The sequence below is a fragment of the Moschus berezovskii genome, chromosome 16, assembly GCF_049115385.1.
Source record: "Moschus berezovskii isolate FMDL1 chromosome 16, NW_MosBer_1.0, whole genome shotgun sequence".
Taxonomy (NCBI): Eukaryota; Metazoa; Chordata; class Mammalia; order Artiodactyla; family Moschidae; genus Moschus; species Moschus berezovskii.
Genome location: NC_142475.1, coordinates 665,541 through 691,826, shown reverse-complemented (window position 1 = coordinate 691,826; position 26,286 = coordinate 665,541). Strand labels below are relative to the sequence as shown.

At 47.4% G+C, this 26,286-nt stretch overlaps 1 protein-coding gene across 3 annotated transcripts in view; it reads left to right on the top strand.

Annotated features, from left to right (window-relative positions):
* Positions 1–26,286, top strand: part of COL14A1 (collagen type XIV alpha 1 chain) — a 228,547-nt gene that overhangs the window by 174,830 nt on the left and 27,431 nt on the right. For all 3 annotated transcript variants that reach the window (XM_055431577.2, XM_055431576.2, XM_055431578.2), the window contains exons 41-45: positions 6,042–6,095; positions 6,562–6,633; positions 20,604–20,639; positions 21,796–21,862; positions 24,104–24,292. In XM_055431577.2, the coding sequence (XP_055287552.2) occupies positions 6,042–6,095; positions 6,562–6,633; positions 20,604–20,639; positions 21,796–21,862; positions 24,104–24,292 (418 nt within the window). The remainder of the gene's footprint in view (positions 1–6,041; positions 6,096–6,561; positions 6,634–20,603; positions 20,640–21,795; positions 21,863–24,103; positions 24,293–26,286) is intronic.

Genomic DNA, 26,286 nt, shown 5'->3' with positions numbered 1-26,286 from the left:
GAAGCCCTCCCCAGACCCCCGCGCCACAACTGGACACCCTTCTGCATGTTCCTGTGGAACCCTCTAGTCCCCACATCGAGGTTCGTTGCTGTTTACGTTCAATCGTTGACTTTTCTCAAAACCATCACCTCCTTGAACACAGACTGTCTTGTTCATCGTTGACTATCCAAAAACTAGCAAAATGCCCAGCACACAGTAATCCCGCAACTATGGTTTAATGTGACAAACGCGAGGCTGACAAGTGAAAAAGATGTTTCAGAGATGAGTTTAAAGTGTGACTGTTAAAACATAAAGCTATGTGAGGAAACCGGAGAAGGAAATGGCAACCCACTCCAGTGTTCCTGCCTGGAGAATCCCAGGGACGGGGGAGCCTGGTGGGCTGCCGTCTGTGGGGTCACACAGAGTCGGACACGACTGAAGTGACTTGGCAGCAGCAGCCACAGCATGTGAGGAAAATATGAACTTTTTTGCAGTTAGAAATTTGGGGGGAGGGAAATGGCTTTGATTAAGTTTCTGAAATAATATAAAACGTACCATCTTTTTTTTTGAATATTTATTTACTTGGCTGTGACTGAGACAGTGGGATCTAGTTCCCTGACCAGGGACTGAACCCAGGCCCCTTTGCGTTGGGAGCTCAGAGTCGTAGCCACTGGACCACCAGGGAAGTCCCCCTAATGTGTTTTTAATTATAACCAGGTATAGCAAGTAAATTTTGATTTGGAATGAGGGAAACAGGAAACTCATAGTACCCTTAAGAATGCCTTTACTGTTAAACTGTTATTTCTAAAAATGTGCATTTGTTCACGAAAATCCATGAATGAAAGTGTTAGAGTGAACTATATATACTCTGTATAAATAGATAACGCATGAAAACCTACCATACAGCAGCTGGAATCCTACTCAATGGTCTGTGGAGACCTAAGTGGGAAGGAAATCCAAGAGGGGCTTTACACAGACACACACACATGTGCGCACACATGCACACACACGCACGTGCACACACACGCACCCACCCACACACAGCTGATTCATCTTGCTGCACAGCAGAAACTAACAGAGCATTGTAAAGCAACTGTCCTCCAACAACAACGTAAAAGAAAGTGCTAGAGTAAAACACACTGAATGGGTGTTCCTGGGCCCCGGCCCGTGCCCTCCATGCCCTGCCGCTAACAGCTCGGGTACCTCTGCTGCAGAGAACTGCCCTTGGAAAGGCCACCTCGGCTCCATGCATGTGTGCGTGCTAAGTCTCTCAGTCGTGTCTGACTTTGCAAGCCCACGGACTGCAGCCCACCAGGCTCCTCTGTCCATGGAATTCTCCAGGCAAGAACACTGCAGTGGGTTGCCATGCCCTCCTCCAGGGGATCTTCCTGCCCAGGAATCGAGCCCACGACTCTTATGTCTCCTGCGTTGGCAGGCGGGTTCTTTATCCTAGAGCCGCCTGGAAACCCAGTTGATGACTGACTGGTGTGAGTGTGTAAAGCCTCGTGCTGGGCTCACCCTGAGGTGCCACTCACGCTGAGAGCAGACCCCAGCCAAACCAGTCCTGACCTGCCCTCTGTGCCTGCCCTCTCCTGCCTCCCTCTCTACCCGAAAGGTTTCTCCTCAGAGAGCTCCCTCTGTCAAGCATCTTAAACTGCATCTTCATTCCTGTCTGGCCGCACGGGGCCCTCGTGGCCGTGGGCGCTGGCTCCAGGTGTGGCGAGCGGGCTGCTCGGGCCGTGCTGCTCGGGCTCCAGGTGTGGTGAGCGGGCTGCTCGGGCCATGGTGCTCGGGCTCCAGGTGTGGCAAGCGGGCTGCTCGGGCTCCAGGTGTGGTGAGCGGGCTGCTCGGGCCATGGTGCTCGGGCTCCAGGTGTGGCGAGCGGGCTGCTCGGGCTCCAGGTGTGGTGAGCGGGCTGCTCGGGCCATGGTGCTCGGGCTCCAGGTGTGGCGAGCGGGCTGCTCGGGCTCCAGGTGTGGCGAGCGGGCTGCTCAGGCTCCAGAGCACGGTCTCCGTTGTGGTGTCACTCAGGGTTAGTTGCCCCACGGAGCGTGGAACCTGCCCTGACTGGGGATCGAGCCCGTGTCCCTGCAGGTGACTGCACCACCAGGGAAGCGCCCTCCCTCTGTAAATCAAAGGCACAAAAGCCCAGTGTGCTTCTAGGAAACCACCCCTCAGATAGTCACTGAAATGCAGTTTCAGTTTCTGAGGCTGGAGAACTCCCGACCCCCTTCCTCCAGACTTGTGTGGGTTCAAGAGCAAAGCTGGAAATGATTGGCATCCCCCCCACCCCCATGCATTTCTGGGCTAATTATACCTGCAATTAATATTTATTCAACATGATTATCAGAGCACTTCTTCTAAGAGTCTCATTTTTATTCCACTTTAATTTTTTTTAGTATGTGTTTGGTGCCAGCCATGTGCTAGGGAGGTATTAAGAATAGAACAGTGAATAAGACATAATTTCTTCCCTCAAAGCAGAAAAAAAAGAAATCTCAGTTTCCGATGGGATGGCTGGATGGCATTACCAACTCAATGGACATGAGTTTGAGCAACCTCTGGGAGTTGGTGATGGACAGGGAGGCGTGGCGTGCTGCAGTCCATGGGGTCGCAAAGAGTCGGACACGACTGAGCGACTGAACACCAACAGCTTCCGAGGATGCCCTTTAGGAAGATCAGTGGTCCCCAACCTTTTTGGCACCAGGGACCAGCTTTGTGGAAGACAGTTTTTCCGTGGACCAGTGGTGGGGGGTGGTTTGGGGATGATTCAAGCTCATGACTTAGTGTGCAGTTTATTTCTGTTGTTACATCAGCTCCATCTTAGATCATCAGGCACGAGCTCCTGGAGGCTGGGCACCCTGAGAACGCAGAGTGAACAGACACGCAGTCTCTTTGGATTCGACCGCACGGGAGCAACAGCCCCTCGGCCATTTAGTTCTACCTGACATTCCGTCCTCTCTCCTTCCACGTGATATGCTCCAGGTGTCTGTAAATGGAGCGAATTTAACACTGTTCTCGCAGCATCCTTCCCGTGATCCACTGGAGCAGAGTCCTGATGGAGCGTTGCTTTGCGAGCTCCTTCTCCGTGATCGGGAGGGAGGAGCCGAGGAGCTGTTTCCTGCAGACCTTCCCTGGAATAGTGCAGCTTGCTCTTCAGAAAATACGCCTTGGCTTGCTCCCTCTGTATAACACTGCCCTTGCTTGTTTCTGAGATTCTTGTCTGTCTGGACACAGCCTGGAAAAGAGTCCAGGAAGCTGCCTGCAGCCGTGCTGCACTCCTGACTGCTGGGCAGTGGTGTTGGCCACGTGTCACGGGCGGCCTTACACATGGGTGTGTGTTCGCTTCCCCTCCAGAGCTGGGAGAGTTTTAAGGCAGGAAGCAAACTAAGTTCTTTTCAAAATGCCTTCTTAAATTACTGAGTATGTCCTCAGAGTCCCTGCTTTTGTTATGTGAACTTCATATAGGAAATAATAGTAGATTTAAAAAACTGTTTTTAATGGTAAAGGCTCCTAATCTCTTTTGGTCCCAATTTTCTCACTTATAACATGAAGCAGTTGGACTTGAGGAGTTATAAGATTCTGTTTTTCTCTTATATGTTCTGATTTTTTATACCCTCTTCCTGGATACGCTGTATTTAAACTCCACGTAAAGCAATATCTTTCCACCTATGTCAGTATTAATATCTGTTGTTTGGCTAGCAGATCCACGGAAGGATGTGTGTGTGTGTCTGTGTGATTTAATCTATGTCAGGGCCTGTCCCTGCAGCTTTCTGACTTAATGATGTTTTTGGATGAGTAACTGAAGAGACTGAATAGAAGCAGCAGGGAAGAACCCACCAGCTTGAGTGTTAGGATACCCTCGATAGTTGAATAGAAGCAGCAGGGAAGAACCCACCAGCTCGAGTATTACTATACCCTCGATAGTGCAGGGTACTGTCGTAACAGAAGCCCGAAAGCCTCAGCGGTGTAAACCAGTAAACAATAATAAACGAAATGAAGTCCGCTGTTGGCCCCAGCCCAGCACTGCCCACAGAGTGGGTAGGGGAGTTGGGGGAGGTTTGGTCTCTGCTCTGGACAGTCATTCAGGGACTCAGGGTCTTGCCATCGTGAGACACTGATCCTCAGCACGTGGGCCCTGACGCTGTTACAGAAGGGAAAAGAAGGTGGAGGATTACCCCCCAGAAGTTCTTATGGGCCAGAGCTGGAACTGGCCCCTCTCCACTGGCCAGAGCTCAGCCTCAGGTTCCCACGGAATTGCTGAATTTCTGGAAGAATTCAGGAGGCTGGAAGATGGAAGCTCACAGTGTGCTCAGGCAGGAAAGGCAAACCACAAGGCTCGGTGGGCTCTGGAGCCTCTGCCTTATCTGGCTTTGAGACTTGCTCGTATTTGAACCTGGGAATGGGATGAAAGGGCCCACAGACATCTCATCGCTTTTCCTACACACGTATCCGTCCCATTTCATACCTTTCTCCCAACTCACACCATTTCGTTTTGTCCAGCCTCATCTTTACCCTCTTTTATCTGATTCTTGGAGATAAGGAGAGAGTGTGAGAGGGACCACTAAGGGGAAGGGTCTTCACGTGCAGGAAGAATGGGAAAGAAGGTTCACTGCAAAGTGGCACGCGTTTCAGAAAGGGTTTGGCAGAGGCAGCACGGAAGCTGCTGGATGTTGGTTTGAACTGATTTGAGATGAGAATGGATTCCCAGGTGGCGCTACAGGTGAAGAGCCTGCCTGCCCAGTGCAGGAGACTAAGAGACCCAGGTTCAATCCCTGGGTCAGGAAGATCCTCTGGAGAACAGCATGGCAACTTGCTCCAGTAGTTGCCTGGAGAATCCTATGGACAGAGGAGCCTGGTGGGCTACAGTCCATAAGGTCGTAAAGAGTTGGACAGGACTGAAGTGACTTAGCATGAGAATGCATTATTCTAGGAGGGGACAAATCCCAAGAGGAGAAGTCCATTTCTCCACGTAGTAGAAGATAATGTCTTGAACACAACTTGATGAATATATTATAAAACTCAGATCAAAGATCCTCTCTCATGGTTTTAATCACACTGGAAAGACCCACACCCAAGGCTAAGAACTACAGCGATCTGATAGTAGGTCGCTCCAGATGTTCTGTTTTTTTTAACATTCACATAAAAATAACACACACACATTCAGTGATTGGAGAAGATAATTTTTAAAGAGCATCATTGGCTTTCTGCCTTTAACTGTTCCATCATGTAATGAGAAGCAAAGGTGGATTCATGTTGACTTGCATTCAGCAAACTTGCCCAGCAGTCAAAACTGTATCACTGCCACAGGAAGACCCCCGATCCACCCCCAGGCAGTCCTTGAAGAGCTTCAGAGTTACAGATATGTAGTGTGTATGCGGGTGTGTATGTGTGTGTGTGCGTGGGTGCGCGCATGTGTGTGTTAGTTGCTCAGTTGTGTCCAACTCTTTGCAACCCCATGGACCTGCAAGGCTCCTCTGTCCATGGAATTCTCTAGGCAAGAATAATGGAGTGGGTTGCATTCCCTTCTCCAGAGGATCTTCTTGACCCAGGATCTAACCTGGGTCTCCAGCATTGCAGGCAGATTCTTTACTATCTGAGCTAAAAGGGAGCGCGATACTGTAGGACTCCTAATATGTAGTACGCTATTAGATTCCTGTGATAGGGATTCCCTGCCCCCAAATCTCTTAGGTCCTGAAAGACACTAATTCATCTTTGTGTCTGGTCATTAATGACCAGAATTCATCCCCCTTCTCACTAGTTAGGTTTAATTTAATAATAATAATAAAAGAAAACACTTTCTGAAAATAAGTTCCTGTGTAAGTTTATAAGTGGCATTTCTTACACCTAACATTCTTATACTGGGCGATTTTATAGAGCCAACAGACACAAAAGTCTTTGCCAAGAACAATTCCCATGAAGTCTTTAAAAGCAGTGAATCCTTGGAAGTTTGGAGCAAATGACAGGACTTGCTGCCCCAAATATGAAATGGGATTAAATGCACCTTTTCTGAAAGCCGTATAAAGCAGCTGCAGAGTTGACAGGCCATGTTTTTCTTCCCCCAGGGCTTTCCTGGAAAGGACGGATCATCCGGCCCTCCAGGTCCACCAGGGCCAATTGTAAGTATTTCCAGGAACTGCTGGGACGTGGTGCTGCTCTAACGCCATTCACGTCTTGTGAGAGCTTCTCTGCTGCAGGCCTTCCCTTTGCAGCCACCTTTGCTGTAGTGCGATGGCTCAGCCTCTGGTGCAGCACTCTTCCTAAGCATCCTCTAAAAGGAATGTGTCCAGGGGGCTTGATTATTCCACCTCTGAGCCACTTTGCCATAAGATCACCTGCATTGATTTTTTTTTTACTAGACACAGGTAAGGCTTGAACTGGAAAGAACTACGTCTAACCAACACAGTGGAGACTTTTGCAAAAAGAGTCTTCCTTAATGTTGTGGTAGTTGGACACAGGAATAAGCAGTGAGTCCTGAAGTCGGCTTTAGGAAGGGGGAGAGGGGTGTGTGTTTGCTCCTCCTTCTGGAGATCTGTTTTGTTGGGAACGTCCGTCTTTACCTTTGTTCATCTTCCTGTCTACTAGGGCATTCCCGGAGCCCCTGGAGTCCCCGGGGTCACAGGAAGCATGGGACCCCAAGGTGCCCTCGGACCGCCTGTGAGTATGTGGCCACAGCCCATCAGGATGACTGCCCAGGCATCCTTCTGGCTTATTTTTGAGTTTAAATGGACAGCATCTCTTGTGATCAAAATGTGTTTTCAGTATTAGACTCTTGGGGAATCTGTGAGGAAAACAGAGACTCTCCTAGGATAAAGATTAAGATCAGACTGTGTGTATATCAGGGCTGAAGACAAATGGTTCCAACAGGGAATGATCTGCAGCTACGCTTACGCTTATATATACTTACATTGTTTGTTATTCTGTATTTGGCCAAGTTAATGCATCTTTTCAGGGGTTGGGTACAATGATGTCTATTAATTAGGCCTCTCTCCTGAGCAAAAAATATAAGTCTGGACAAAGTCAAGGGTTAGTGAAGATGGGAATAGGTTTTTCTTCCCTAAGTTGTATGAGAAAGACAGAATTTCGCCTTAAAACACATACTAACACATAACTGAACAGTGGTGTAAATGAAAGCTCAGTGAATGAAACAAATTATTTAATTACTAGTTATAATAATAACTATTATAATTAGCTATAAAAAACTAATAATTATAAAATAACTTACTTATATAATAAACAATACCATTAAACCATGTTAATACCATGTTAATATGTTAAACATTAAATATGTTAATTAAATGATTGATATTAATTAATTTTAACTATTATCAATTGTTTTATTAATATCAATTATATTTTTGTTTATTATATAATCTATACAATGTATTTATAATATAATTATACATAAATTATAATTAAATTAATTAGATAGTATTCTTTCCTTGAGAACCCCATGAACTGTATGAAAAGGCAAAAAGATAGAACACTGAAAGATGAACTCCCCAGGTCGGTAGGGGCCCAATATGCTACTGGAGATCAGTGGAGAAATAACTCCAGAAAGAGTGAAGAGATGGAGCCAAAGCAAAAACAACACCCAGTTGTGGATGGGACTGGTGATAGAAGCAAGGTCCGATGCTGTAAAGAACAATATTGCATAGGAACCTGGAATGTTAGGTCCATGAATCAAGGCAAATTGGAAGTGGTCAAACAGGAGATGGCAAGAGTGAATGTTGACATTTTAGGAATCAGCAAACTAAAATTGACTGGAATGGGTGAATTTAACTCAGATGACCATTATATCTACTACTGTGGGCAGGAATCCCTTAGAAGAAATGGAGTAGCCATCATGGTCAACAAAAGAGTCCGAAATGCAGTACTTGGATACAATCTCAAAAATGACAGAATGATCTCTGTTCGTTTCCAAGGCAAACCATTCAATATCATGGTAATCCAAGTCTATGCCCCGACCAATAATGCTGAAGAAACTGAAGTTGAACAGTTCTATGAAGACCTACAAGACCTTTTAGAACTAACACCCCAAAAAGATGTCCTTTTCATTATAGGGGACTGGAATGCAAAAGTAGGAAGTCAAGAAACACCTGGAATAACAGGCAAATTTGGCCTTGGAGCACGAAATGAAGCAGGGCAAAGGCTAACAGAGTTTTGCCAAGAGAACGCACTGGTCATAGCAAACACCCTCTTCCAACAACACAAGAGAAGACCCTACACATGGACATCACCAGATGGTCAACACCAAAATCAGATTGATTATATTCTTTGCAGCCAAAGATGGAGAAGCTCTATACAGTTAGCAAAAACAAAACCAGGAGCTGACTGTGGCTCAGATCATGAACTCCTTATTGCCAAATTCAGACTTAAATTGAAGAAAGTAGGGAAAACCACTAGACCACTCAGATATGACCTAAAGCAAATTCCTTACAGTGGAAGTGAGAAATAGATTTAAGGGACTAGATCTGATAGATAGAGTGCCTGATGAACTCTGGACGGAGGTTCGTGACATTGTACAGGAGACAGGGACCAAGACCATCCCCATGGAAAAGAAATGCAAAAAAGCAAAATGGCTGTCTGAGGAGGCCTTACAAATAGCTGTGAAAAGAAGAGAAGTGAAAAGCAAAGGAGAAAAGGAAAGATACAAGCATCTGAATGCAGAGTTCCAAAGAATAGCAAGGAGAGATAAGAAAGCCTTCCTCAGCGATCAATGCAAAGAAATAGAGGAAAACAACAGAAGAGGAAAAACAAGAGATCTCTTCAAGAAAATTAGAGATTCCAAGGGAACATTTCATGCAAATATGGGCTCGATAAAGGACAGAAATGGTATGGACCTAACAGAAGCAGGAGATATTAAGAAGAGGTGGCAAGAATAAACAGAAGAACTGTACAAAAAAGATCTTCACGACCCAGATAATCATGATGGTGCGATCACTCACCTGGAGAGAGACATCCTGGAATGCAAAGTCAAGTGGGCCTTAGGAAGCATCACTAGGAACAAAGCTAGTGGAGGTGATGGAATTCCGGTTGAGCTATTTCAAATCCTAAAAGATGACGCTGTGAAAGTGCTGCACTCAATAAGCCAGCAAATTTGGAAAACTCAGCAGTGGCCACAGGACTGGAAAAGGTCAGTTTTCATTCTAATCCCAAAGAAAGGCAATGCCAAAGAATGCTCAAACTACCGCACAATTGCACTCATCTCACACGCTAGTAAAGTCATGCTGAAAATTCTCCAAGCCAGGCTTCAGCAATACGTGAACTGTGAACTTCCAGATGTTCAAGCTGGTTTCAGAAAAGGCAGAGGAACAAGAGATCAAATTGCCAACATCCCCTGGATCATTGAAAAGCAAGAGAGTTCCAGAAAAACATCTATTGCTGCTTTATTGATGATGCCAAAGCCTTTGACTGTGTGGATCACAATAAACTGTGGAAAATTCTGAAAGAGATGGGAATCCAAGACCACCTGACCTGCCTCTTGAGAAACCTGTATGCAGATCAGGAAGCAACAGTTAGAACTGGACATGGAACAACAGATTGGTTCCAAATAGGAAAAGGAGTATGTCAAGGCTGTAATCTGTCACCCTGCTTATTTAACTTATATGCAGAATATATCATGAGAAACGTTGGGCTGGATGAAGCACAAGCTGGAATCAAGATTGCTGGGAGAAATATCAATAACCTCAGATATGCAGATGACACCACCCTTATGGCAGAAAGTGAAGAGGAACTCAAAGGCCTCTTGATGAAAGTGAAAGAGGAGAGTGAAAAGGTTGGCTTGAAGCTCAACATTCAGAAAACAAAGATCATGGCATCTGGTCCCATCACTTCATGGCAAATAGATGGGGAAACAGTGGAAACAGTGTCAGACTTTATTGTTTTGGGCTCCAAAATCACTCCAGATGCTGATTGCAGCCATGAAATTCAGTTCAGTTCAGTTCAGTTCAGTCGCTCAGTCGTGTCCGACTCTCCGCGACCCCATGAATCACAGCACGCCAGGCCTCCCTGTCCATCACCAACTCCCGGAGTACACTCAAACTCATGTCCACAGAGTCGGTGATGGCATCCAGCCATCTCATTCTCCGTCGTCCCCTTCTCCTCCCGCCCCCAACCTTTCCCAGCATCAGAGTCTTTTCCAGTGAGTCAACTCGTCGCATGAGGTGGCCAAAGTATTAGAGTTTCAGCTTTAGCATCAGTCCCTCCAATGAACATCCAGGATTGATCTCCTTTAGAATGGACTGGTTGGATCTCCTTGCAGTATAAGGGACTCTCAAGAGTCTTCTCCAACACCACAGTTCAAAAGCATCGATTCTTCGGCGATCAGCCTTCTTCACAGTCCAACTCTCACATCCATACATGACCACGGGAAAAACCATTGCCTTGACTAGACGGACCTTGGTTGGCAAAGTAATGTCTCTGCTTTTTAATATACTATCAAGGTTGGTCATAACTTTCCTTCCAAGGAGCAAGCGTCTTTTAATTTCATGGCTGCAATCAGCATCTGCAGTGATTTTGGAGCCCAAAAAAACAAAGTCTGACACTGTTTCCACTGTTTTTCCATCTATTTCCCATGAAGTGATGGGACCAGATGCCATGATCTTTGTTTTCTGAATGTTGAGCTTCAAGCCAACCTTTTCACTCTCCTCTTTCACTTTCATCAAGAGGCTTTTGAGTTCCTCTTCACTTTCTGCCATAAGGGTAGTGTCATCTGCATATCTGAGGTTATTGATATTTCTCCCAGCAATCTTGATTCCAGCTTGTGCTTCTTCCAGCCCAGCATTCCTCATGATGTACTCTGCATATAAGTTAAATAAGCAAGGTGACAATATACAACCTTGACGTACACCTTTTCCTATTTGGAACCAGTCTGTTGTTCCATGTCCAGTTCTGACTGTTGCTTCCTGACCTGCATACAGGTTTCTCAAGAGGCAGGTCAGGTGGTCTGGTATTCCCATCTCTTTCAGAATGTTCCACAGTTTATTGTGATCCACACAGTCAAAGGCTTTGGTATAGTCAATGAAGCAGAAATAGATGTTTTTCTGAAACTCTCTTGCTTTCTCCATGATCCAGCAGATGTTGGCAATTTGATCTCTGGTGCCTCTGCCTTTTCTAAAACCTGCTTGAACATCTGGGAGTTCACGGTTTACATACTGCTGAAGCCTGGCTTGGAGAATTTTGAGCATGACTTTACTAGCGTGTGAGATGAGTGCAATTGTGCGGTAGTTTGAGCATTCTTTGGCATTGCCTTTCTTTGGGATTGGAATGAAGACTGACCTCTTCCAGTCCTGTGGCCACTGCTGAGTTTTCCAAATCTGCTGGCATATTGAGTGCAGCACTTTCACAGCATCATCTTTCAAGACTTGAAATAGCTCAACTGGAATTCCATCACCTCCACTAGCTTTGTTCGTAGTGATGCTTTCTAAGGCCCACTTGACTTCACATTCCAAGATGTCTGGCACTAGGTCAGTGATCACATTATCGTGACTATGTTGGTCATTAAGATCTTTTTTGTACAGTTCTTCTGTGTATTCCTGCCACCTCTTCTTAATATCTTCTGCTTCCGTTAGGTCCATACCATTTCTGTCCTTTATCGAGCCCATATTTGCATGAAATGTTCCCTTGGAATCTCTAATTTTCTTGAAGAGGTCTCTTGTTTTTCCTATTCTGTTGTTTTCCTCTATTTCTTTGCATTGATCACTGAGGAAGGCTTTCTTATCTCTCCTTGCTATTCTTTGGAACTCTGCATTCAGATGCTTATATCTTTCCTTTTTTCCTTTGCTTTTCGCCTCTCTTCTTTTTACAGCTATTTGTAAGGCCTCCTCAGACAGCCATTTCGCTCTTTTGCATTTCTTTTCCATGGGGATGGTCTTGGTCCCTGTCTCCTGTACAATGTCACGAACCTCCGTCCAGAGTTCATCAGGCACTCTATCAATCAGATCTAGTCCCTTAAATCTATTTCTCACTTCCACTGTATAATCATAACAAGATTCTTACTCCTTGGAAGGAGAGTTATGACCAACCTAGATAGCATATTAAAAAGCAGAGACATTACTTTGCCAACCAAGGTCCGTCTAGTCAAGGCTATGGTTTTTCCCGTGGTCATGTTTATGGATGTGAGAGTTGGACTGTGAAGAAAGCTGATCGCCGAAGAATTGATGCTTTTGAATTGTGGTGCTGGAGAAGACTCTCGAGAGTCCCTTGGACTGCAAGGAAATCCAACCAGTCCATTGTAAAGGAGATCAGTCCTGGGTGTTCATTGGAAGGACTGATGCTAAAGCTGAAACTCCAATACTCTGGTCACCTCATGCTAAGAGTTGACTCATTGGAAAAGACCCTGATGCTGGGAAGGATTGGGGGCAGGAGGAGAAGGGGACGACAGAGAATGAGATGGCTGGATGGCATCACCGTCTCGATGGACCTGAGTTTGAGTGAGCTCCAGGAGTTGGTGATGGACAGGGAGGCCTGGCGTGCTGTGATTCATGGGGTCGCGGAGAGTCGGTCACAACTGAGCGACTGAACTGAGTTGAACTGAGGTGCAACAGAAGCAAACAACCCCAAGCTGGTTTAAATCTGGTTGGACAATAAATGCGTTTGTGTCCCTTAACCCAGGTCAGCTTGATCCTAACCCTCAGGGGATGGATAGGAAAGAACAGGCCCTAGAGCGTGCTTGGCAGAGGATGGTGAGTGTGTGTGAGGGCCCTACCCCTGCTAACCACCTGGCCTTTTGTAGCTCTGGAGCAGACTTTAAATGTAGGCTTTAAATAAATTCAAAAACAGCCGTAATTTTTTCCTGGAAATAGAACACTTGTTGATATTACCTTCAGTTGTTGTAAATCAGCAGAAAAGGGCCCTTGATGGCGGCATTTGTATCAGAGGCAGCACTGGATGTCTACTCAAAGCCAGGGGTTCCCTGAAGCATCAGCGCAGAGTTTCCTCGGGGCGCTGGGTGGGGGCAGCCTCACACCTGCCTCCTGCCAGACGGGCTGCATCTCACACGGTGAAGTCTTGATTGATTTCCCGTGGATGGCTGTCTAGGAAGGCAGGAGGGAGAGAGACCAAGAGAGACACACTGCCCACTGAAAATAGTCTGTTTCCTAGAGTCAGTGCCAGGAAAAGGCTGGCATTTACGCACGCTGCCTTCAGCTGCCGACTTCCCCGGGCAGAACGTGCAGTGCCGCTGCTGCTGTTGTAATTCCTACCCGAGGCTTAAGCTCAAGGTGCCTCCCCTGCCAGAGAGCAGACAGTGAACAAGCGCGTGCAAGAAGGGGCCCTGAACTCAGCTGGAAATAAATACTGGTGGGCGGGCCAGTGTCGCACCATATAGTGAGCTCTGCATCGGAAGTCAGGAGACGCCACCCTCACATGACCTTAACTGGCTGCGTGAGCCACATTGCTTAAGCTTCTCTGTCTACTATCTCAGAATGTCAGTTTCCCAATTAATTCATTCAAAGATATTTATTGAGTAGCTGCACTGGATCATTGAAAAAGCAAGAGAGTTGCGGAAAAAAAACTATTTCTGCTTCATTGACTATGCCAAAGCCTTTGACTGTGTGGATCACAGTAAACTGTGGAAAATTCTGAAAGAGATGGGAATCCCAGACCACCTGACCTGCCTCTTGAGAAACCTGTATGCAGGTCAGGAAGCAACAGTTAGAACTGGACACGGAACAACAGATTGGTTCCAAATAGGAAAAGGAGTGTGTCAAGGCTGTATACTGTCACCCTGCTTATTTAACTTACATGCAGAGTACATCATGAGGAATGTTGGGCTGGAAGAAGCACAAGCTGGCATCAAGGTTGCCAGGAGAAATATCAATAACCTCAGATATGCAGATGACACCACCCTTATGGCAGAATGTGAAGAAGAACTAAAGAGCTTCTTGATGAAAGTGAAAGAGAAGAGTGAAAAAGTTGGCTTAAAACTCAACATTCAGAAAACTAAGATCATTGCAAAACTAAGTGATGGCATCCGGTCCTGTCACTTCATGGCAAACAGATGGGGAACAGTGGAAACAGTGGCTGGCTTTATTTTTCTATATTTATTTTTATTTATCATCACTGCAGATGGTGATTGCCATGAAATTAAAAGACGCTTACTCCTTGGAAGGAAAGTTATGACCAACCTAGACAGAATATTAAAAAGCAAAGACATTACTTTGTCAACAAAGGTCTGTCTAGTCAAGACTATGGTTTTTCCAGTGATCATGTATGGATATGAGACTTGGACTGTGAAGAAAGCTGATCGCCAAAGAATTGATGCTTTTGAACTGTGGTGCTGGAGAAGACTCTTGAGAGTCCCTTGTACTGCAAGAAGATCCAACCAGTCCATCCTAAAGGAGATCAGTCCTGGGTGTTCACTGGAGGGACTGATGCTGAAGTTGAAACTCCAATACTTTGACCACCTGATGTGAAGAGCTGACTCATTGGAAAAGACTCTGATGCTGGGAGGGATTGGGGGAAGGAGGAGAAGGGGACGACAGAGAATGAGATGGCTGGATGGCATCACCAACTCGATGGACATGAGTTTGAGTGAACTCCGGGTGTTGGTGATGGACAGGAAGGCCTGGCGTGCTGCAGTCCATGGGGTCACAGAGTCGGACACGACTGAGCGACTGAACTGAACGATATGGACAAGAGATGGGAAGGACATGTAGGTTCCATGAGGGACATGAAAGATGACCACGATGCATGTTACATTCGTGGACAGTCTAGAGAGGACGATGATTTTGTTCAGTATATAGAGGATATAACAAAGGCAGAAAGTGGGAACTGCCTGACAGGAACGGCCACAACGTCGCTATGAAATTCCCGCTGAGGGAGACAGAGAGGCAGAGATACAGTCTCCCCTGTCCCCTGAGTGGAGCGGTGGGGAGGACAGCTCCTGAGAGGCAGCGTTCAGTGGATCTTGAAAGATGGATGTGCTCTGCCCCCACGAAGGCAGGAGGGTGGCCTCCTTCAGAGGGGATTGTAGTGAACCTAGACGAGCTCAGGCGCGCCTGCGTGCTGCCCCTTTTCGTATTGTTCAGGTCTGTCTCTCACTTCACCCCTGCTGCCAGCACTTCACTGTCCCCATCAGCTCTGGAAACAGCCCTCCTGGTTCCCCTCCAAGGTTGTCCGCAGGTTGACCCTGGCGGGTCCCCGCCTGCGTCTGGCGCTGGCCCGATCCTTCCTCCAGCTGCCGAGAGGCCTTCGTCGCCCGGCTCTTCCCTCCGCGTCGCGGCCTGTCTTGAGGCTCCTCCGTGGCCCCTGGCAGCGGCCGGCCCTGTGTTCCGCCGGGCGCAGGTGGCCCTTCCTTTGAGTCCTCACTGTCCCTCCAGCATGGCTCCCGATGCGGCTGCTCGGAGCTGAGTCGCCGCCTTGGGAAAGCTCTCCCGGTGTTCCTCACGCGTTGACGCCTTGTGTGCCTCGGGGGAAGCGCTTCCGTTTGTCTGGGTCGCTTCTTCTCCTTTCTCCCCGTGGGTGCGGAGCTCCTGACGGTTTCTCTCTAAAACTGTGCTCTTCCGGTCTGAGGTCCCTTCCCAGCCTTACCTCCTCAGGTGGGAGACTGCATTTCAACTGTCAAGATCCCTTTCTCCACAAAAAGGAGAGGGTTTTGAGGGCAGAATTTTTTTTAACCATGAAGTGAACTGAAGTTGCTCAGTCCTGTCCGACTCTTTGCAACCCCATGGACCGTAGCCTACCAGGCTCCTCTGTCCGTGGGATTTTCCAGGCAAGAGTACTGGAGTGGGTTGCCATTTCCTTCTCCAGGGGATCTTCCCGACCCAGGGATCGAACCCAGGTCTCCCGCATTGCAGGCAGACGCTTTACCACCTGAGCCAGCAGGGAAGCCATCCTCATGTTCTTTGTCACTCCTAGATCCCAGTTCAGCATCTCAGACGGTAGAGTAAGTCCATTCCATACAAACAAGTTCCATTCTGAGAGCGCATCCGTAAATCCAGTTTGTTCATGAGTCCAGCAAAGCCAGCCTAGGTACCCAGCTGGCACAGTCAGCGGGATTACTGCACTGTGATAGCTTTATAGTACTTCTCACACAAACAGTACGTGAAAAACCCAGCAAAATAAAGAAGACAGGTTTAGTCTTGCAGTACAGTTCCTGGCAAAGTGCAGTCGTCCAGGACAACAGCTGGCACACGGGGTGGGAGTCAAGGGAGCAGGAAGAGGGTACTGACCGGAGGGTGGGATACGGGCGAGCTGAGGGCATCAGTGCGGGTGGGGCCTGGTGTCCCACCCACGCTTGGCTCTGATGGAGCCCACGTCTGCATCTTTGCAAGTCCACAGCTTGAAGGTTCATGTGTAGGGGACTTACCGTGCTTAATAAGTGTTTGATAAAACAAAGAGCGAAAGTGTGATTACGTTCTAGTTAGGCCGGTACTCAGGTGAGTATGAGGAGATTATTTTTACAGATTAAGGGTCAGTCATGGAAGACTCTTTGAGCTGAGCTGGGGGTGTTTTGATTTTAGTTAGCAGACACCTAATATTTGGGACTTGGACCATGAGATCATTCTTCTTTCCTTCAGTACTAAAATTCTGTAAATCTATGAATGTAGCTACTGTATTTTCTTTTCTTTGCATTTCAAGTGTTCCTTAAATCAAAGGAAAATATGCCACTTTTTCTTGCCTACATCTACAGGGACTGTGTGTTTTCCATCAAAGCTTGTTTTGGTGGAGTTACGGACCTTCATTCACTCAGGAATTTTGAGTTTGTTTTTATTTTGCAAAAAGAAAAATCAAATGAAAGACATCAGAGAAGTTGGAATAAAAAATAATTTCTTGTCGTACAGATATATTCACTAAATGTACCTTTCCTGGGGACCACCTTGCTGTGTCTTGCAGCTACTTAGTCAAAAGCATTGGGAGGCTGAGTCTGAGGAATTTCAGGCCTAATTAAATGCATCAGTCTCTGTACACCAGAAGGTGTCAACACCTGATGCTGTCCGTTTACCTTTTCACTCAAGTTTGCACTGTAGTTTCTTTGTCCAAGTTTCAAATAGGAAAATTTAACACATGATAGCTAGCAATGGAAATATTAAGAATACTTTGGCTCAGAAACGAAAAATATTCACGATGAAATAGATTTTAAGAAATGACTCAAAGACTAATTCTGAATGACTGGAGTGAGATTTGGGAGACGTTTGTTTGCTCTTTAACTTATTGCATTAAGAAAAATGCTACCTTCCCTGAAACACAAGATTCAGGCTAGCAAATGTGGTGAGCAGTGTTCTCTTTCGCAGCAGTGGCAGAGTGTACTGTGGAGGGCAAGGGTTCTGGAGCGCAGCTGAGTGGATTCTGGTCCCAGAGTTTCCCTTTTCTTATTGTGTGACCTTGGGCAATTTATTTATCCTCTCAATGCATCACTCTCCTTATGTGTAAAAAGCAGAGACGTTACTTTGCCAACAAAGTCCGTCTAGTCAAGGCTATGGTTTTTCCCGTGGTCATGTATGGATGTGAGAGTTGTGAAGAAAGCTGATCGCCGAAGAATTGATGCTTTTGAACTGTGGTGTTGGAGAAGACTCTTGAGAGTCCCTTGGACTGCAAGGAGATCCAACCAGTCCATTCTAAAGGAGATCAGTCCTGGGTGTTCATTGGAAGGACTGATGTTGAAGCTGAAACTGCAATACTTTGGCCACATGATGCGAAGAGCTGACTCATTTGAAAAGACCCTGATGCTGGGAAAGATTGAAGGCAGGAGGAGAAGGGGACGACAGAGGATGAGATGGTTGGATGGCGTCACCCACTCAATGGAGATGAGTTTGAGCAAGCTCTGGGAGTTGGTGATGGACAGGGAGGCCTGAGGAGCTGTGGTTCATGGGGTCACAAAGAGTCGGACACAACTGAGCCACTGAACAGCAACAAAATGGAAGTCACATCTCACACGGTTGTTATAAAGAGTAAATGAGCTTATCTTATAGGAGTCTTGGCATGTGGTAAAACCAGCTTGAGTTTTAAACTACTAGTATTTACAATTTCTCAGTATATTAAAGATGATGAACAGATGCTAATTTTTGTTTGCTGATTTTTGGTTTTTATTGCAAAAACCAAATTCAAGCATTTGTATCGAATGCTTGTAAAGGAAGTAGGCATCAGTCCTAGGTGTATAATAAATAATTTAATATTGGACTCAGCTGAATAGTCAAGTGACTCTTTAATGAAAAAAACGGGCTAGGTGGTTTTGGAAATATAAAAATGTAAGTTATGGTCCCCAGCATTAGAGATTTTACCATCTACATAGAAGAGAAATCTTTGTGTTAACATCGTTAAATAGGGCTTCCCAGGTGGTGCTAATGGTAAAAAACCCACCTGCCTAACAGGAGACGTAGGAGACTTCACGAGGTCTGGAAGATCTCCTGGAGGAGGAAATGGCAACCCCCTCCAATATTCTTGCCCGCAGAATCCCATGGACAGAGGAGCCTGACGGGCTGCAGCCTGTGGGGGCAAAGAGTCGGACACGACTGAGCGACTGAGCACACACATGGTGGAATATATGCGATAATGGAGATTTCGTGTGAAATGGGGGTGCTTGGACTGAGTACTGCATTAGAATATTGCTGATACTTGTATAGAAGAGATACGGTTAATGCCTTTCTCACGAGTGTTCTGATACACTGACTCGACCAGGTCTGCGGGAATGGGCTTAAGTTGTACTTTTGGTGAGCAGATGATAGTGGAAGTTGGGGCCACACATCAGTGACAAGTCTTTGAAGGCGAGGACTCTGGCTTTGTCACATGGGTGTCTGAGGGTCACCGGGTGGTTCTGAGTAGAGGCCGAGCTGCCGTCGGTCAGAAGTCACTAAGCTTTGAACTGCATCCCGGCCGTGCCAGGAGGACGAGCCTCACGGTTGTGCCCAGGGTGAGCTGGAGGAGGAAGGTCTTTCGTTAGGGAAGCTGGCTAGCAGGGAGGTGCAAATGCCCTGGGTGAGATGGGTAGGGTAGCAGCTGGGCGGTGGAGCAGAGGGTGGGTGTAAGAGGAGCTGCGATGCCAGAGCGTGGCGGGCATGCCTCGCTGGTCCAGCGATGAAGACCCCAAGCTCCCACTGCAGGGGCTCGTGTTCAGCCCCTGGTCAGGGAAGTAAGCTCTCACGTGCCACAGGGCACGGCCAAGAACAAAGCAACACAAAACGTGTGTGTGTGTGAGCGGGACAGACGTGCGAGAAGCAGGGGAAGGAAGGAGGGAACACAGAGCAGGGGCGGTGGGGCCGGGCCTGCACCTGCTCAGCGGAGTGGGTTTTATGCTTCTCTTCCCTCCGGAACTCCATCCTCAGTGACAGCGTGTTTGTCACTGGGAATCAGTCCCAGTGCAAGTATTCACACCTCTGACAGCCGCAAACAGTACCGGTCAGGGCGTTTCATTTTTCCAGAAAGCCAGTTTACCTGCACACAATGGAATGAACACAGAACTTTGATTTTGGATCACTAAACGAATAGAGATTTTTGGAAAAGAGACTGTTTGATTTGGAACCTGTTGAGATTATAGTAACAACTGGGAACAGCCTGACAGCGTGACAAAGTCCATCTGTAAATGGCACTTACTATCCTTCTGGTAGAGGTTATAAAAAAGTATTGTTCAGTAAATCTATTACACTGCCTTGGAGTTGAAACAAGAAGAAGAAATTCTTCTGAAGACACGTGTTTTGCATTATACATGTAATTTCATTGCAGAAACACTAAAAAAAAAAAAAAGCCATTGTTTTTCAGCAAAAGTTTTTACAGATATGCTAAGGTTTCCTATGGGCCAGAGTAGCTAAGCCACAAAACAAAGCAATAGTTGAGCTGAGAATTCGTGTTAATACAGGCTCAGAGTACCAGGGAGAATCGGGGAGAAGGCCTCGTGTGCTGTTAATCCTGCATGGAAAGCAGGGTGAAGAGCTGGGATTTCACAGATTCCACCTTTGACTTGAGCTCTTAGGTTGGAAGATGTTTTCCTTTCTGTGAGAGATGTTTTCAAAAATGAAAACAATGTCTCTTTTCAGCAGAGATGTGTGAAATCGCCTGCGCAGCATGAGGAGAGGCGTTCCGTGTGAAAAGATGAGAATGGTTTACTCAGCGACACTGCGTCACGAAGCAGTGTTGCTGCAGGATCCGTTTCGTGTTCAAGCGCGCTGTGACTCTGCACTCAGAGCCTGGGCGAGTGAGAGGGTTAACGTGTCTGTAGGACCGCAGTGGAGACTCGGACGCAGAGCAGAGATGAAGGACTCGAGGGGCGGGGAGGGAGGAGAGAGCGGGGCGCGTGGACAGTCACAGGGATGCTCACCCTGCCGTGTGCTGGACAGATCAGAGGGAAGCTGCTGTGTGACCAGGGAGCTCACACCCTGAGGGAGGGGTGGGGAGGGATGGGGACGGAGGGAGGGGCCGCACGTCCACCAGGCCGCTTCATCCTGATGTATGGCAGAGGCCAGCACGATACTGTAAAGCAGTTCTGCTTCAGTTACAAGTAAATAAACTTAAATACATGGATAGCCACCGAGGAAGCAGCAGCACAGCACAGAGCCGCTGCTGTGGCCGTGCCTCTGCTGCTGCAGGGTGGTGAGAGCCGAGGAAAACCTCTTCACACAGTCAGAAGAGGTGCGCTGTCATTGTGCGTGGCTGAGTGCAGCACCCTAACTCGACACTTTACGATTTTGCAGGGCGTCCCTGGAGCAAAGGGCGAGAGAGGGGAGCGGGTGAGTACCCCTGGGCCGCTGGCCGCGCACCTTCGTCCCGGAGCCTGGCGGGGGAGGGCGGCTCTCTGTCCGGCTCAGTCACTGCTTCACTGCCCGCCCCCAGCTCACCCGGCTGGGAGCACCTTTTCAAGCCGATCCTCCCCGCGGGCGGGAGGTCAGGCCTGCTGGCTTCTCCTTGCAGCTCCGCTAGTCCAGCGAGGTGACCTGAGCCATTTGTTTAGGGATGGAACGGAGAGGATCACTCATTTAACTCACAGAGTGGATTTAATGAAGAAATTATATAGCAGATGTGAAAAGGTTTCAGAGAAGTGAACGCTCTATTCAAAACGCTGAGCGGTAGATCGAGGCTTGCGTGTTTCTGATATCGGCACCCAGGAAAACAATGACTGTGTGGGATCAAATCACTGGCTGTGAGACTTAAAACAGGTTGTTTCAGGGGCTTTTCCTCTCCTTTGAGAAACTGTGCCACTGCTCAGATAATCATGCAGTCACTTCTGATAGACGCAGTGGTGACCTGGGCTCACCCGATGACCTCGGTGAAAACTTGGGCAATAAGTTTTTAACTCTATAAATGGATTTAGCATCTTTCTTCTGAGTTACTATTAGTATTCAAAAAGCCACTGCTTGAGAAGTGCTGTATTTTATAAGCTCTGCTGCTGCTGCTGAGTCACTTCAGTCGTGTCCGACTCTGTGCGACCCCATAGACGGCAGCCCACCAGACTGCCCCGTCCCTGGGATTCTCCAGGCAAGAACACTGGAGTGGGTTGCCATTTCCTTCTCCAATGCATGAAAAGGAAAAGTGAAAGTGAAGTCGCTCAGTCGTGTCCAACTCTTAGCGACCCCATGGACTACAAAGAAAACATTAAATAATATTCAGTTAACGGGTTTGTTTCAAACACTGGTAAACGTTTTTCAAATCTGGGGCTGGAAGTGCACACTGGGCGTCTTGGTCTAACGCGGGCTAATGGGAGGGAGCCCCGCACGGCATGTGGGGGGTGCTCTCACCTTCCTGTCTGCAGGGTTTGCCGTCCTGCCTGTTGCTCAGCAGCGAAAGGCCCGGTGGCAGTGGTGTGTCAAGTCCCAGCTCTGCCCTAGAGGTCCTGCCACAGGCTGGGCCGTGGCCGGCGGTCAGGGGTCTGCTTTTTCTCTCCTCCAGGGCGACCTTCAGTCTCAGGCCATGGTGAGAGCGGTGGCACGCCAGGTGTGCGAGCAGCTCATCCAGAGTAAGTGCGCCGTAGTCGCCAGTGTTCACTGTTTCTCGGCCAAGCAGAAATCCGCCTTCTGCACAAGTATAGACTCAGCGTGGTCTTGGGGCAAACACACCAGCTTTACAACTGGCCATCACTGACCCACCTGAGGTCACTACCTCTTTACATCTAATCTCATTACAGATTACCCTGGCGTTCTACAGCGATGGTGCAGACGCCAGATTCCTCTCTGCTGTTTGTCTGGAAGCTCTCTGTTCGCCCGTATAGGTTTACCTTGACTGCCCAGATCAAATCTATTTCTTCTTCATCTCTCCAAATAAATAAATCTTTTTCCCCAAGTGCTAAGGACCTGAAAGCTGCCAAACTAAGGCATCAGAACTTACCTTCCAGTCTCTGGATTTAAATCAGTATCTCTTTCTTATCCGTTTCTTTGGTTAGCCCAAGGCCCTTCTCTGTAAGACTTACACCATAAAATGCAAACACAGAAGCACACACACACACATGGGTACAAGCCTCACGTGGCATTTGACAGGATCCTTGGGTCCATGCCAAACATTGCACTGGAACACACTGTACATCACAGCCGTCCCGTTTCTTCATCTTAAACTGGAACTTTCCTCTATTTTAAATTCTCCATTTTAACTTTATTCCGTTTTATGTTATATAGTACACCAGTGTGTGTGAGATAGAGAATTTACAAGTGAAACTACTTAAGTTTAATACCAAAATAAGAATCTCTGAAAACACAATTAATTACAGAAGGGAAGCTGAACATTCAGTAGACTATGTCTGAAGCTAACCTGTATCTTGGATTATTTTGTAGGTTTCTTATTTCACATATACAATGTAAATGGGTACAGAATTATTTTAAGGAAACCTAAGGGTTAAATCCTAATATGACTCATTGACCATAACATAAGGACTATATCACAATAGTTACGGTCTTATTCTACTTTGGACTAAAAACGTTATACGGATATGTGATTGTTTGAAATGTGGCCTAAAAATTGAGATTTCAAAATCCAGTTTTTCCCCTCAGGAATTGTCAGATTCCTGTGAATAATTTCTCAGAAACCAGCAGGGTATGCAGAGCTGAAACAGGCCTGCCTGTCAACGTCCTTGTTGGAGGAGACCACGGCAGTGGCCGTGTTCTGGATGTGGCCCGTGAGCCCAGCTCAGCCTCCCCAGAGACACGCCTCTGTCATCCGGGCTGCACCTTTCCTCCCTTGGTTACCACGTGGCTTATAATTCCTCTCTTGCTCGGTTATCTGCTTTTTAGTCCAGAGCTAATCAGAACAATGGTGCTAGGAGAGGTTGGACTGTGTGAGGCTCCAGTGATGACCGCTGGAGAAGTAGTGGAGGACGGCCCCTTTATCACAGCAGGAGGCTGAAACAGCAGAGGCGGAAGCGTCTGCTCCTACCCAGCCTCTCACGAACGTGCCTCCTGGTGGGCCTGTGTCATCAGCCACCCAGTCCTAATGACAGCCCTGCTCCTAGGCTTAAGAAGGCGTTGACCGTATCTTAGAAATCATCCCTCTAGAAATGGTTGCCATTCCTTATTTAGGGTTGGATATTTAAAAAGGTATAAATAATAGTCATTTGGAAAATTCACTTCTGTAGGGAAATGTTGTCTACTGATGATGCTGGGGAAATGGGGAATTTTGTAATTCTAATGATTAACATCCATTCTTACAGGCTCAACTGAGTTAAGGGATAATGACAGATAGCCAAATTAAAAAAAATAAAGCTAGTGAGAGTTTCTGCAGCTGGGACTCAAGTAAAGGTTTCTGCAAAAAGGCTTGGCAATGAACAGATGAGTTGAAACAGAGCGCTTGTCTGGGGATTTGTGAGCAAGAGGGTGGGGCAGGCTTTGTGGGTTGGAAAAAAAGACAAATCATTTGAGTGGAAATTGCTGGAGACAAGGGGCAGCTGGGTGAGGGTTTAGGGGTCAGATAAATGTTGGGGGTAAAGATAAAATTTATGACCTATGCTCAGTGATACTTACTGAGATGCTGACGTGAGCTGTGGAATTCCAAATGCATGAGATAGGATTTGAACACAGTCCAGCTGCTAATATCATCCAAAGGGAAATGCAGAATCTTTTCATTTGGAAATCAACTTATTTCAGAGGGATGTGCCTCTTGCCTTGGTGGGTGTCTAACAGAATTGTTCGGAGCCGTGACAAAGAGTATGTCCAGTTCTCCCATTGCATGTACGACCGTTCATCAGATGCTGCCTTTGTCCTTCCCGTCTCAGGTCACATGGCCAGGTACACCGCCATCCTTAACCAGATTCCCAGCCACTCGTCCTCAGCGCGGACCGTCCAGGGGCCTCCTGGAGAGCCTGGGAGGCCGGGCTCCCCGGGAGCCCCTGGTGAGCAAGGACCCCCGGGCGCCCCGGGCTTCCCAGGAAATGCCGGTGTGCCGGGCTCACCAGGAGAGCGAGGTAAGTGGGCCGAGCCTCTCGCTGGATGCACTGACACGGCGGTAACAGGGGCGCTCATACGGGGACAGCGTCCCAAAGAACGGACTAAACTGATTCTGCCCCGTCTATCCTCCAGCTTCTCATTTGTTTATCCCCAATATTGAGAAAGTTGAGTAAGCTACAGCGTGCTTGTTAATAAAGCTTGCATGCAGGAGGAGGACCCGAATTCCCGATTTACCCCCAAGAAGCTTTAGAGCCAATGAGAGAAAGGTATCCTCTCTGGACGGATGAATTAAAGAAAATGCCCCAGCCAGGTAGAATTAGAGAATGCTCCATCTGCACAGAGGTAGCGTCACACATGTGTGTCAACGGAAACAACAAAAGAAGCACCACCTCACAGCGAGAGCCGTGTTTATCCGGCAGGTCTGCTGAGGACTTAAGCCCCGGCTGCGGCCCCTTTGGGTTCCTCTAGGGAGGGCTCCAAACAGGGCAGGGAGGAGCCAGTTACACATGCCAGGTTTGTTTTGGCAACAGAAGCCGGGTAGTGGGAGCATCAAAAGACGACTGTTAATTAAAGAAAAACAGGTGTCTCAAACGAATGGGTTTAGCACTTCTCTATGAGTGTGAAGATGCAAGAGTCTGGGCTCACTGAAACCATTGCTTTGATGTGAACCTTGACTCTCTAAGGCTCCTATTCTCTTCTTTCCCATCCTGCGTCACCCCAGCGTGGCCTCTTGGGGGCGGCTGTGGTGGCTGCTGGCCTGACGGGCACAGCATTGTTTGTTGATGTGGCCAGCGGCATTCTCTGTCCTCACATGTCTTGGCAAGTAGAGAGCTCGCTTTCCAGGGCTGGTGCATTTTTTTGTGCAGCGCCCATTCTGGGCAACAGTCAATAGCAGCCTCGAGGTAAGACATGAGTCATATCATCTCAGTGATTCAGATGATTTAGAGACCATGCTGATTCTAAACTTCAGATGAAATAGGAGTTTAACCTGTTTGTGGCTCATCTTCCTATACCATGAGGTGGTATTTTATTTAATAGTTCTGTGGGTCAGTGCTTAATCTTTTCTACTAAAGTTTCTTTCTAATGGAGATCCTCCTTAGCCTTTTCTTCTGCCCTTTCTGGGTCTCAGCAGTGTTGTGTGATGTAGTAATGGACTCTTTTGATCAAATTTCACCCGGTTCTATAACTGACCAAGATCTCTCACTCCAGAAGCAGATCAGATCAAAGAGATGTGGGAAAATGGGTTTCCTGATTAACCACAAAGAGGTGATAGGAAGAGTTTCGCACTTTCCAGGACACGGTTTTATAGACTGCAGATCTGGGGAAAAGCTAGCTAGTGAGAACGGCTCTATGAGTCATACTGCTTTAATGAGACGGTTGGATATACTCTTGATCAAATGTGGGATGCAAAATGCAGATTACAGAGATAATGTTTCGTGTTGATTCCTGATCCATGCCAACAGGCCAGGTTCATTTCTGCCTCTGCACCTTTGGACACTTTGTTCTTCCCACTTCTGGAGATGGCCTTCCTTTTCCCTGTCTTATGTTTCTTACCCTTAGTGCGAGACTCAGCTTGACCCCTGTCAGATGCATGAAGTTTCTGTTGATGGTTCTAGACCCACAGATGTCGCCGCCCCCTGAGTGCCTGGTGCTCGGTCTCGTGCCCGTTTCAGCCGTCATCACGTGTTAGTGAACAGCGTGATTGCAGAAAGCAGGGTCAGCTCTGAACTGCTCTGCAATAACAGGTCCTCACTAGAGCATCGTTGCTGTGATGGCAACCCAGTTCTGCTTTTCCTTTCTGAAAGGTTTTCCCGTGCCAGGGCAGTCAATCAGCAGATGCAGGGAAGGACAGAATTTCCTCACGGAATACCAGTGATCTGGCAGCAGGGGAGGTGGCGGCCTCTGTCAGCAGGACGCCCTCCAAGGGTGCGGGTGGTGGAGTGGCTGTGGCTCAGGGAGCACAGGGCCAGCACTGAGTCACCCGGCAAGACACAGGTTGTCTCTGTTCTTT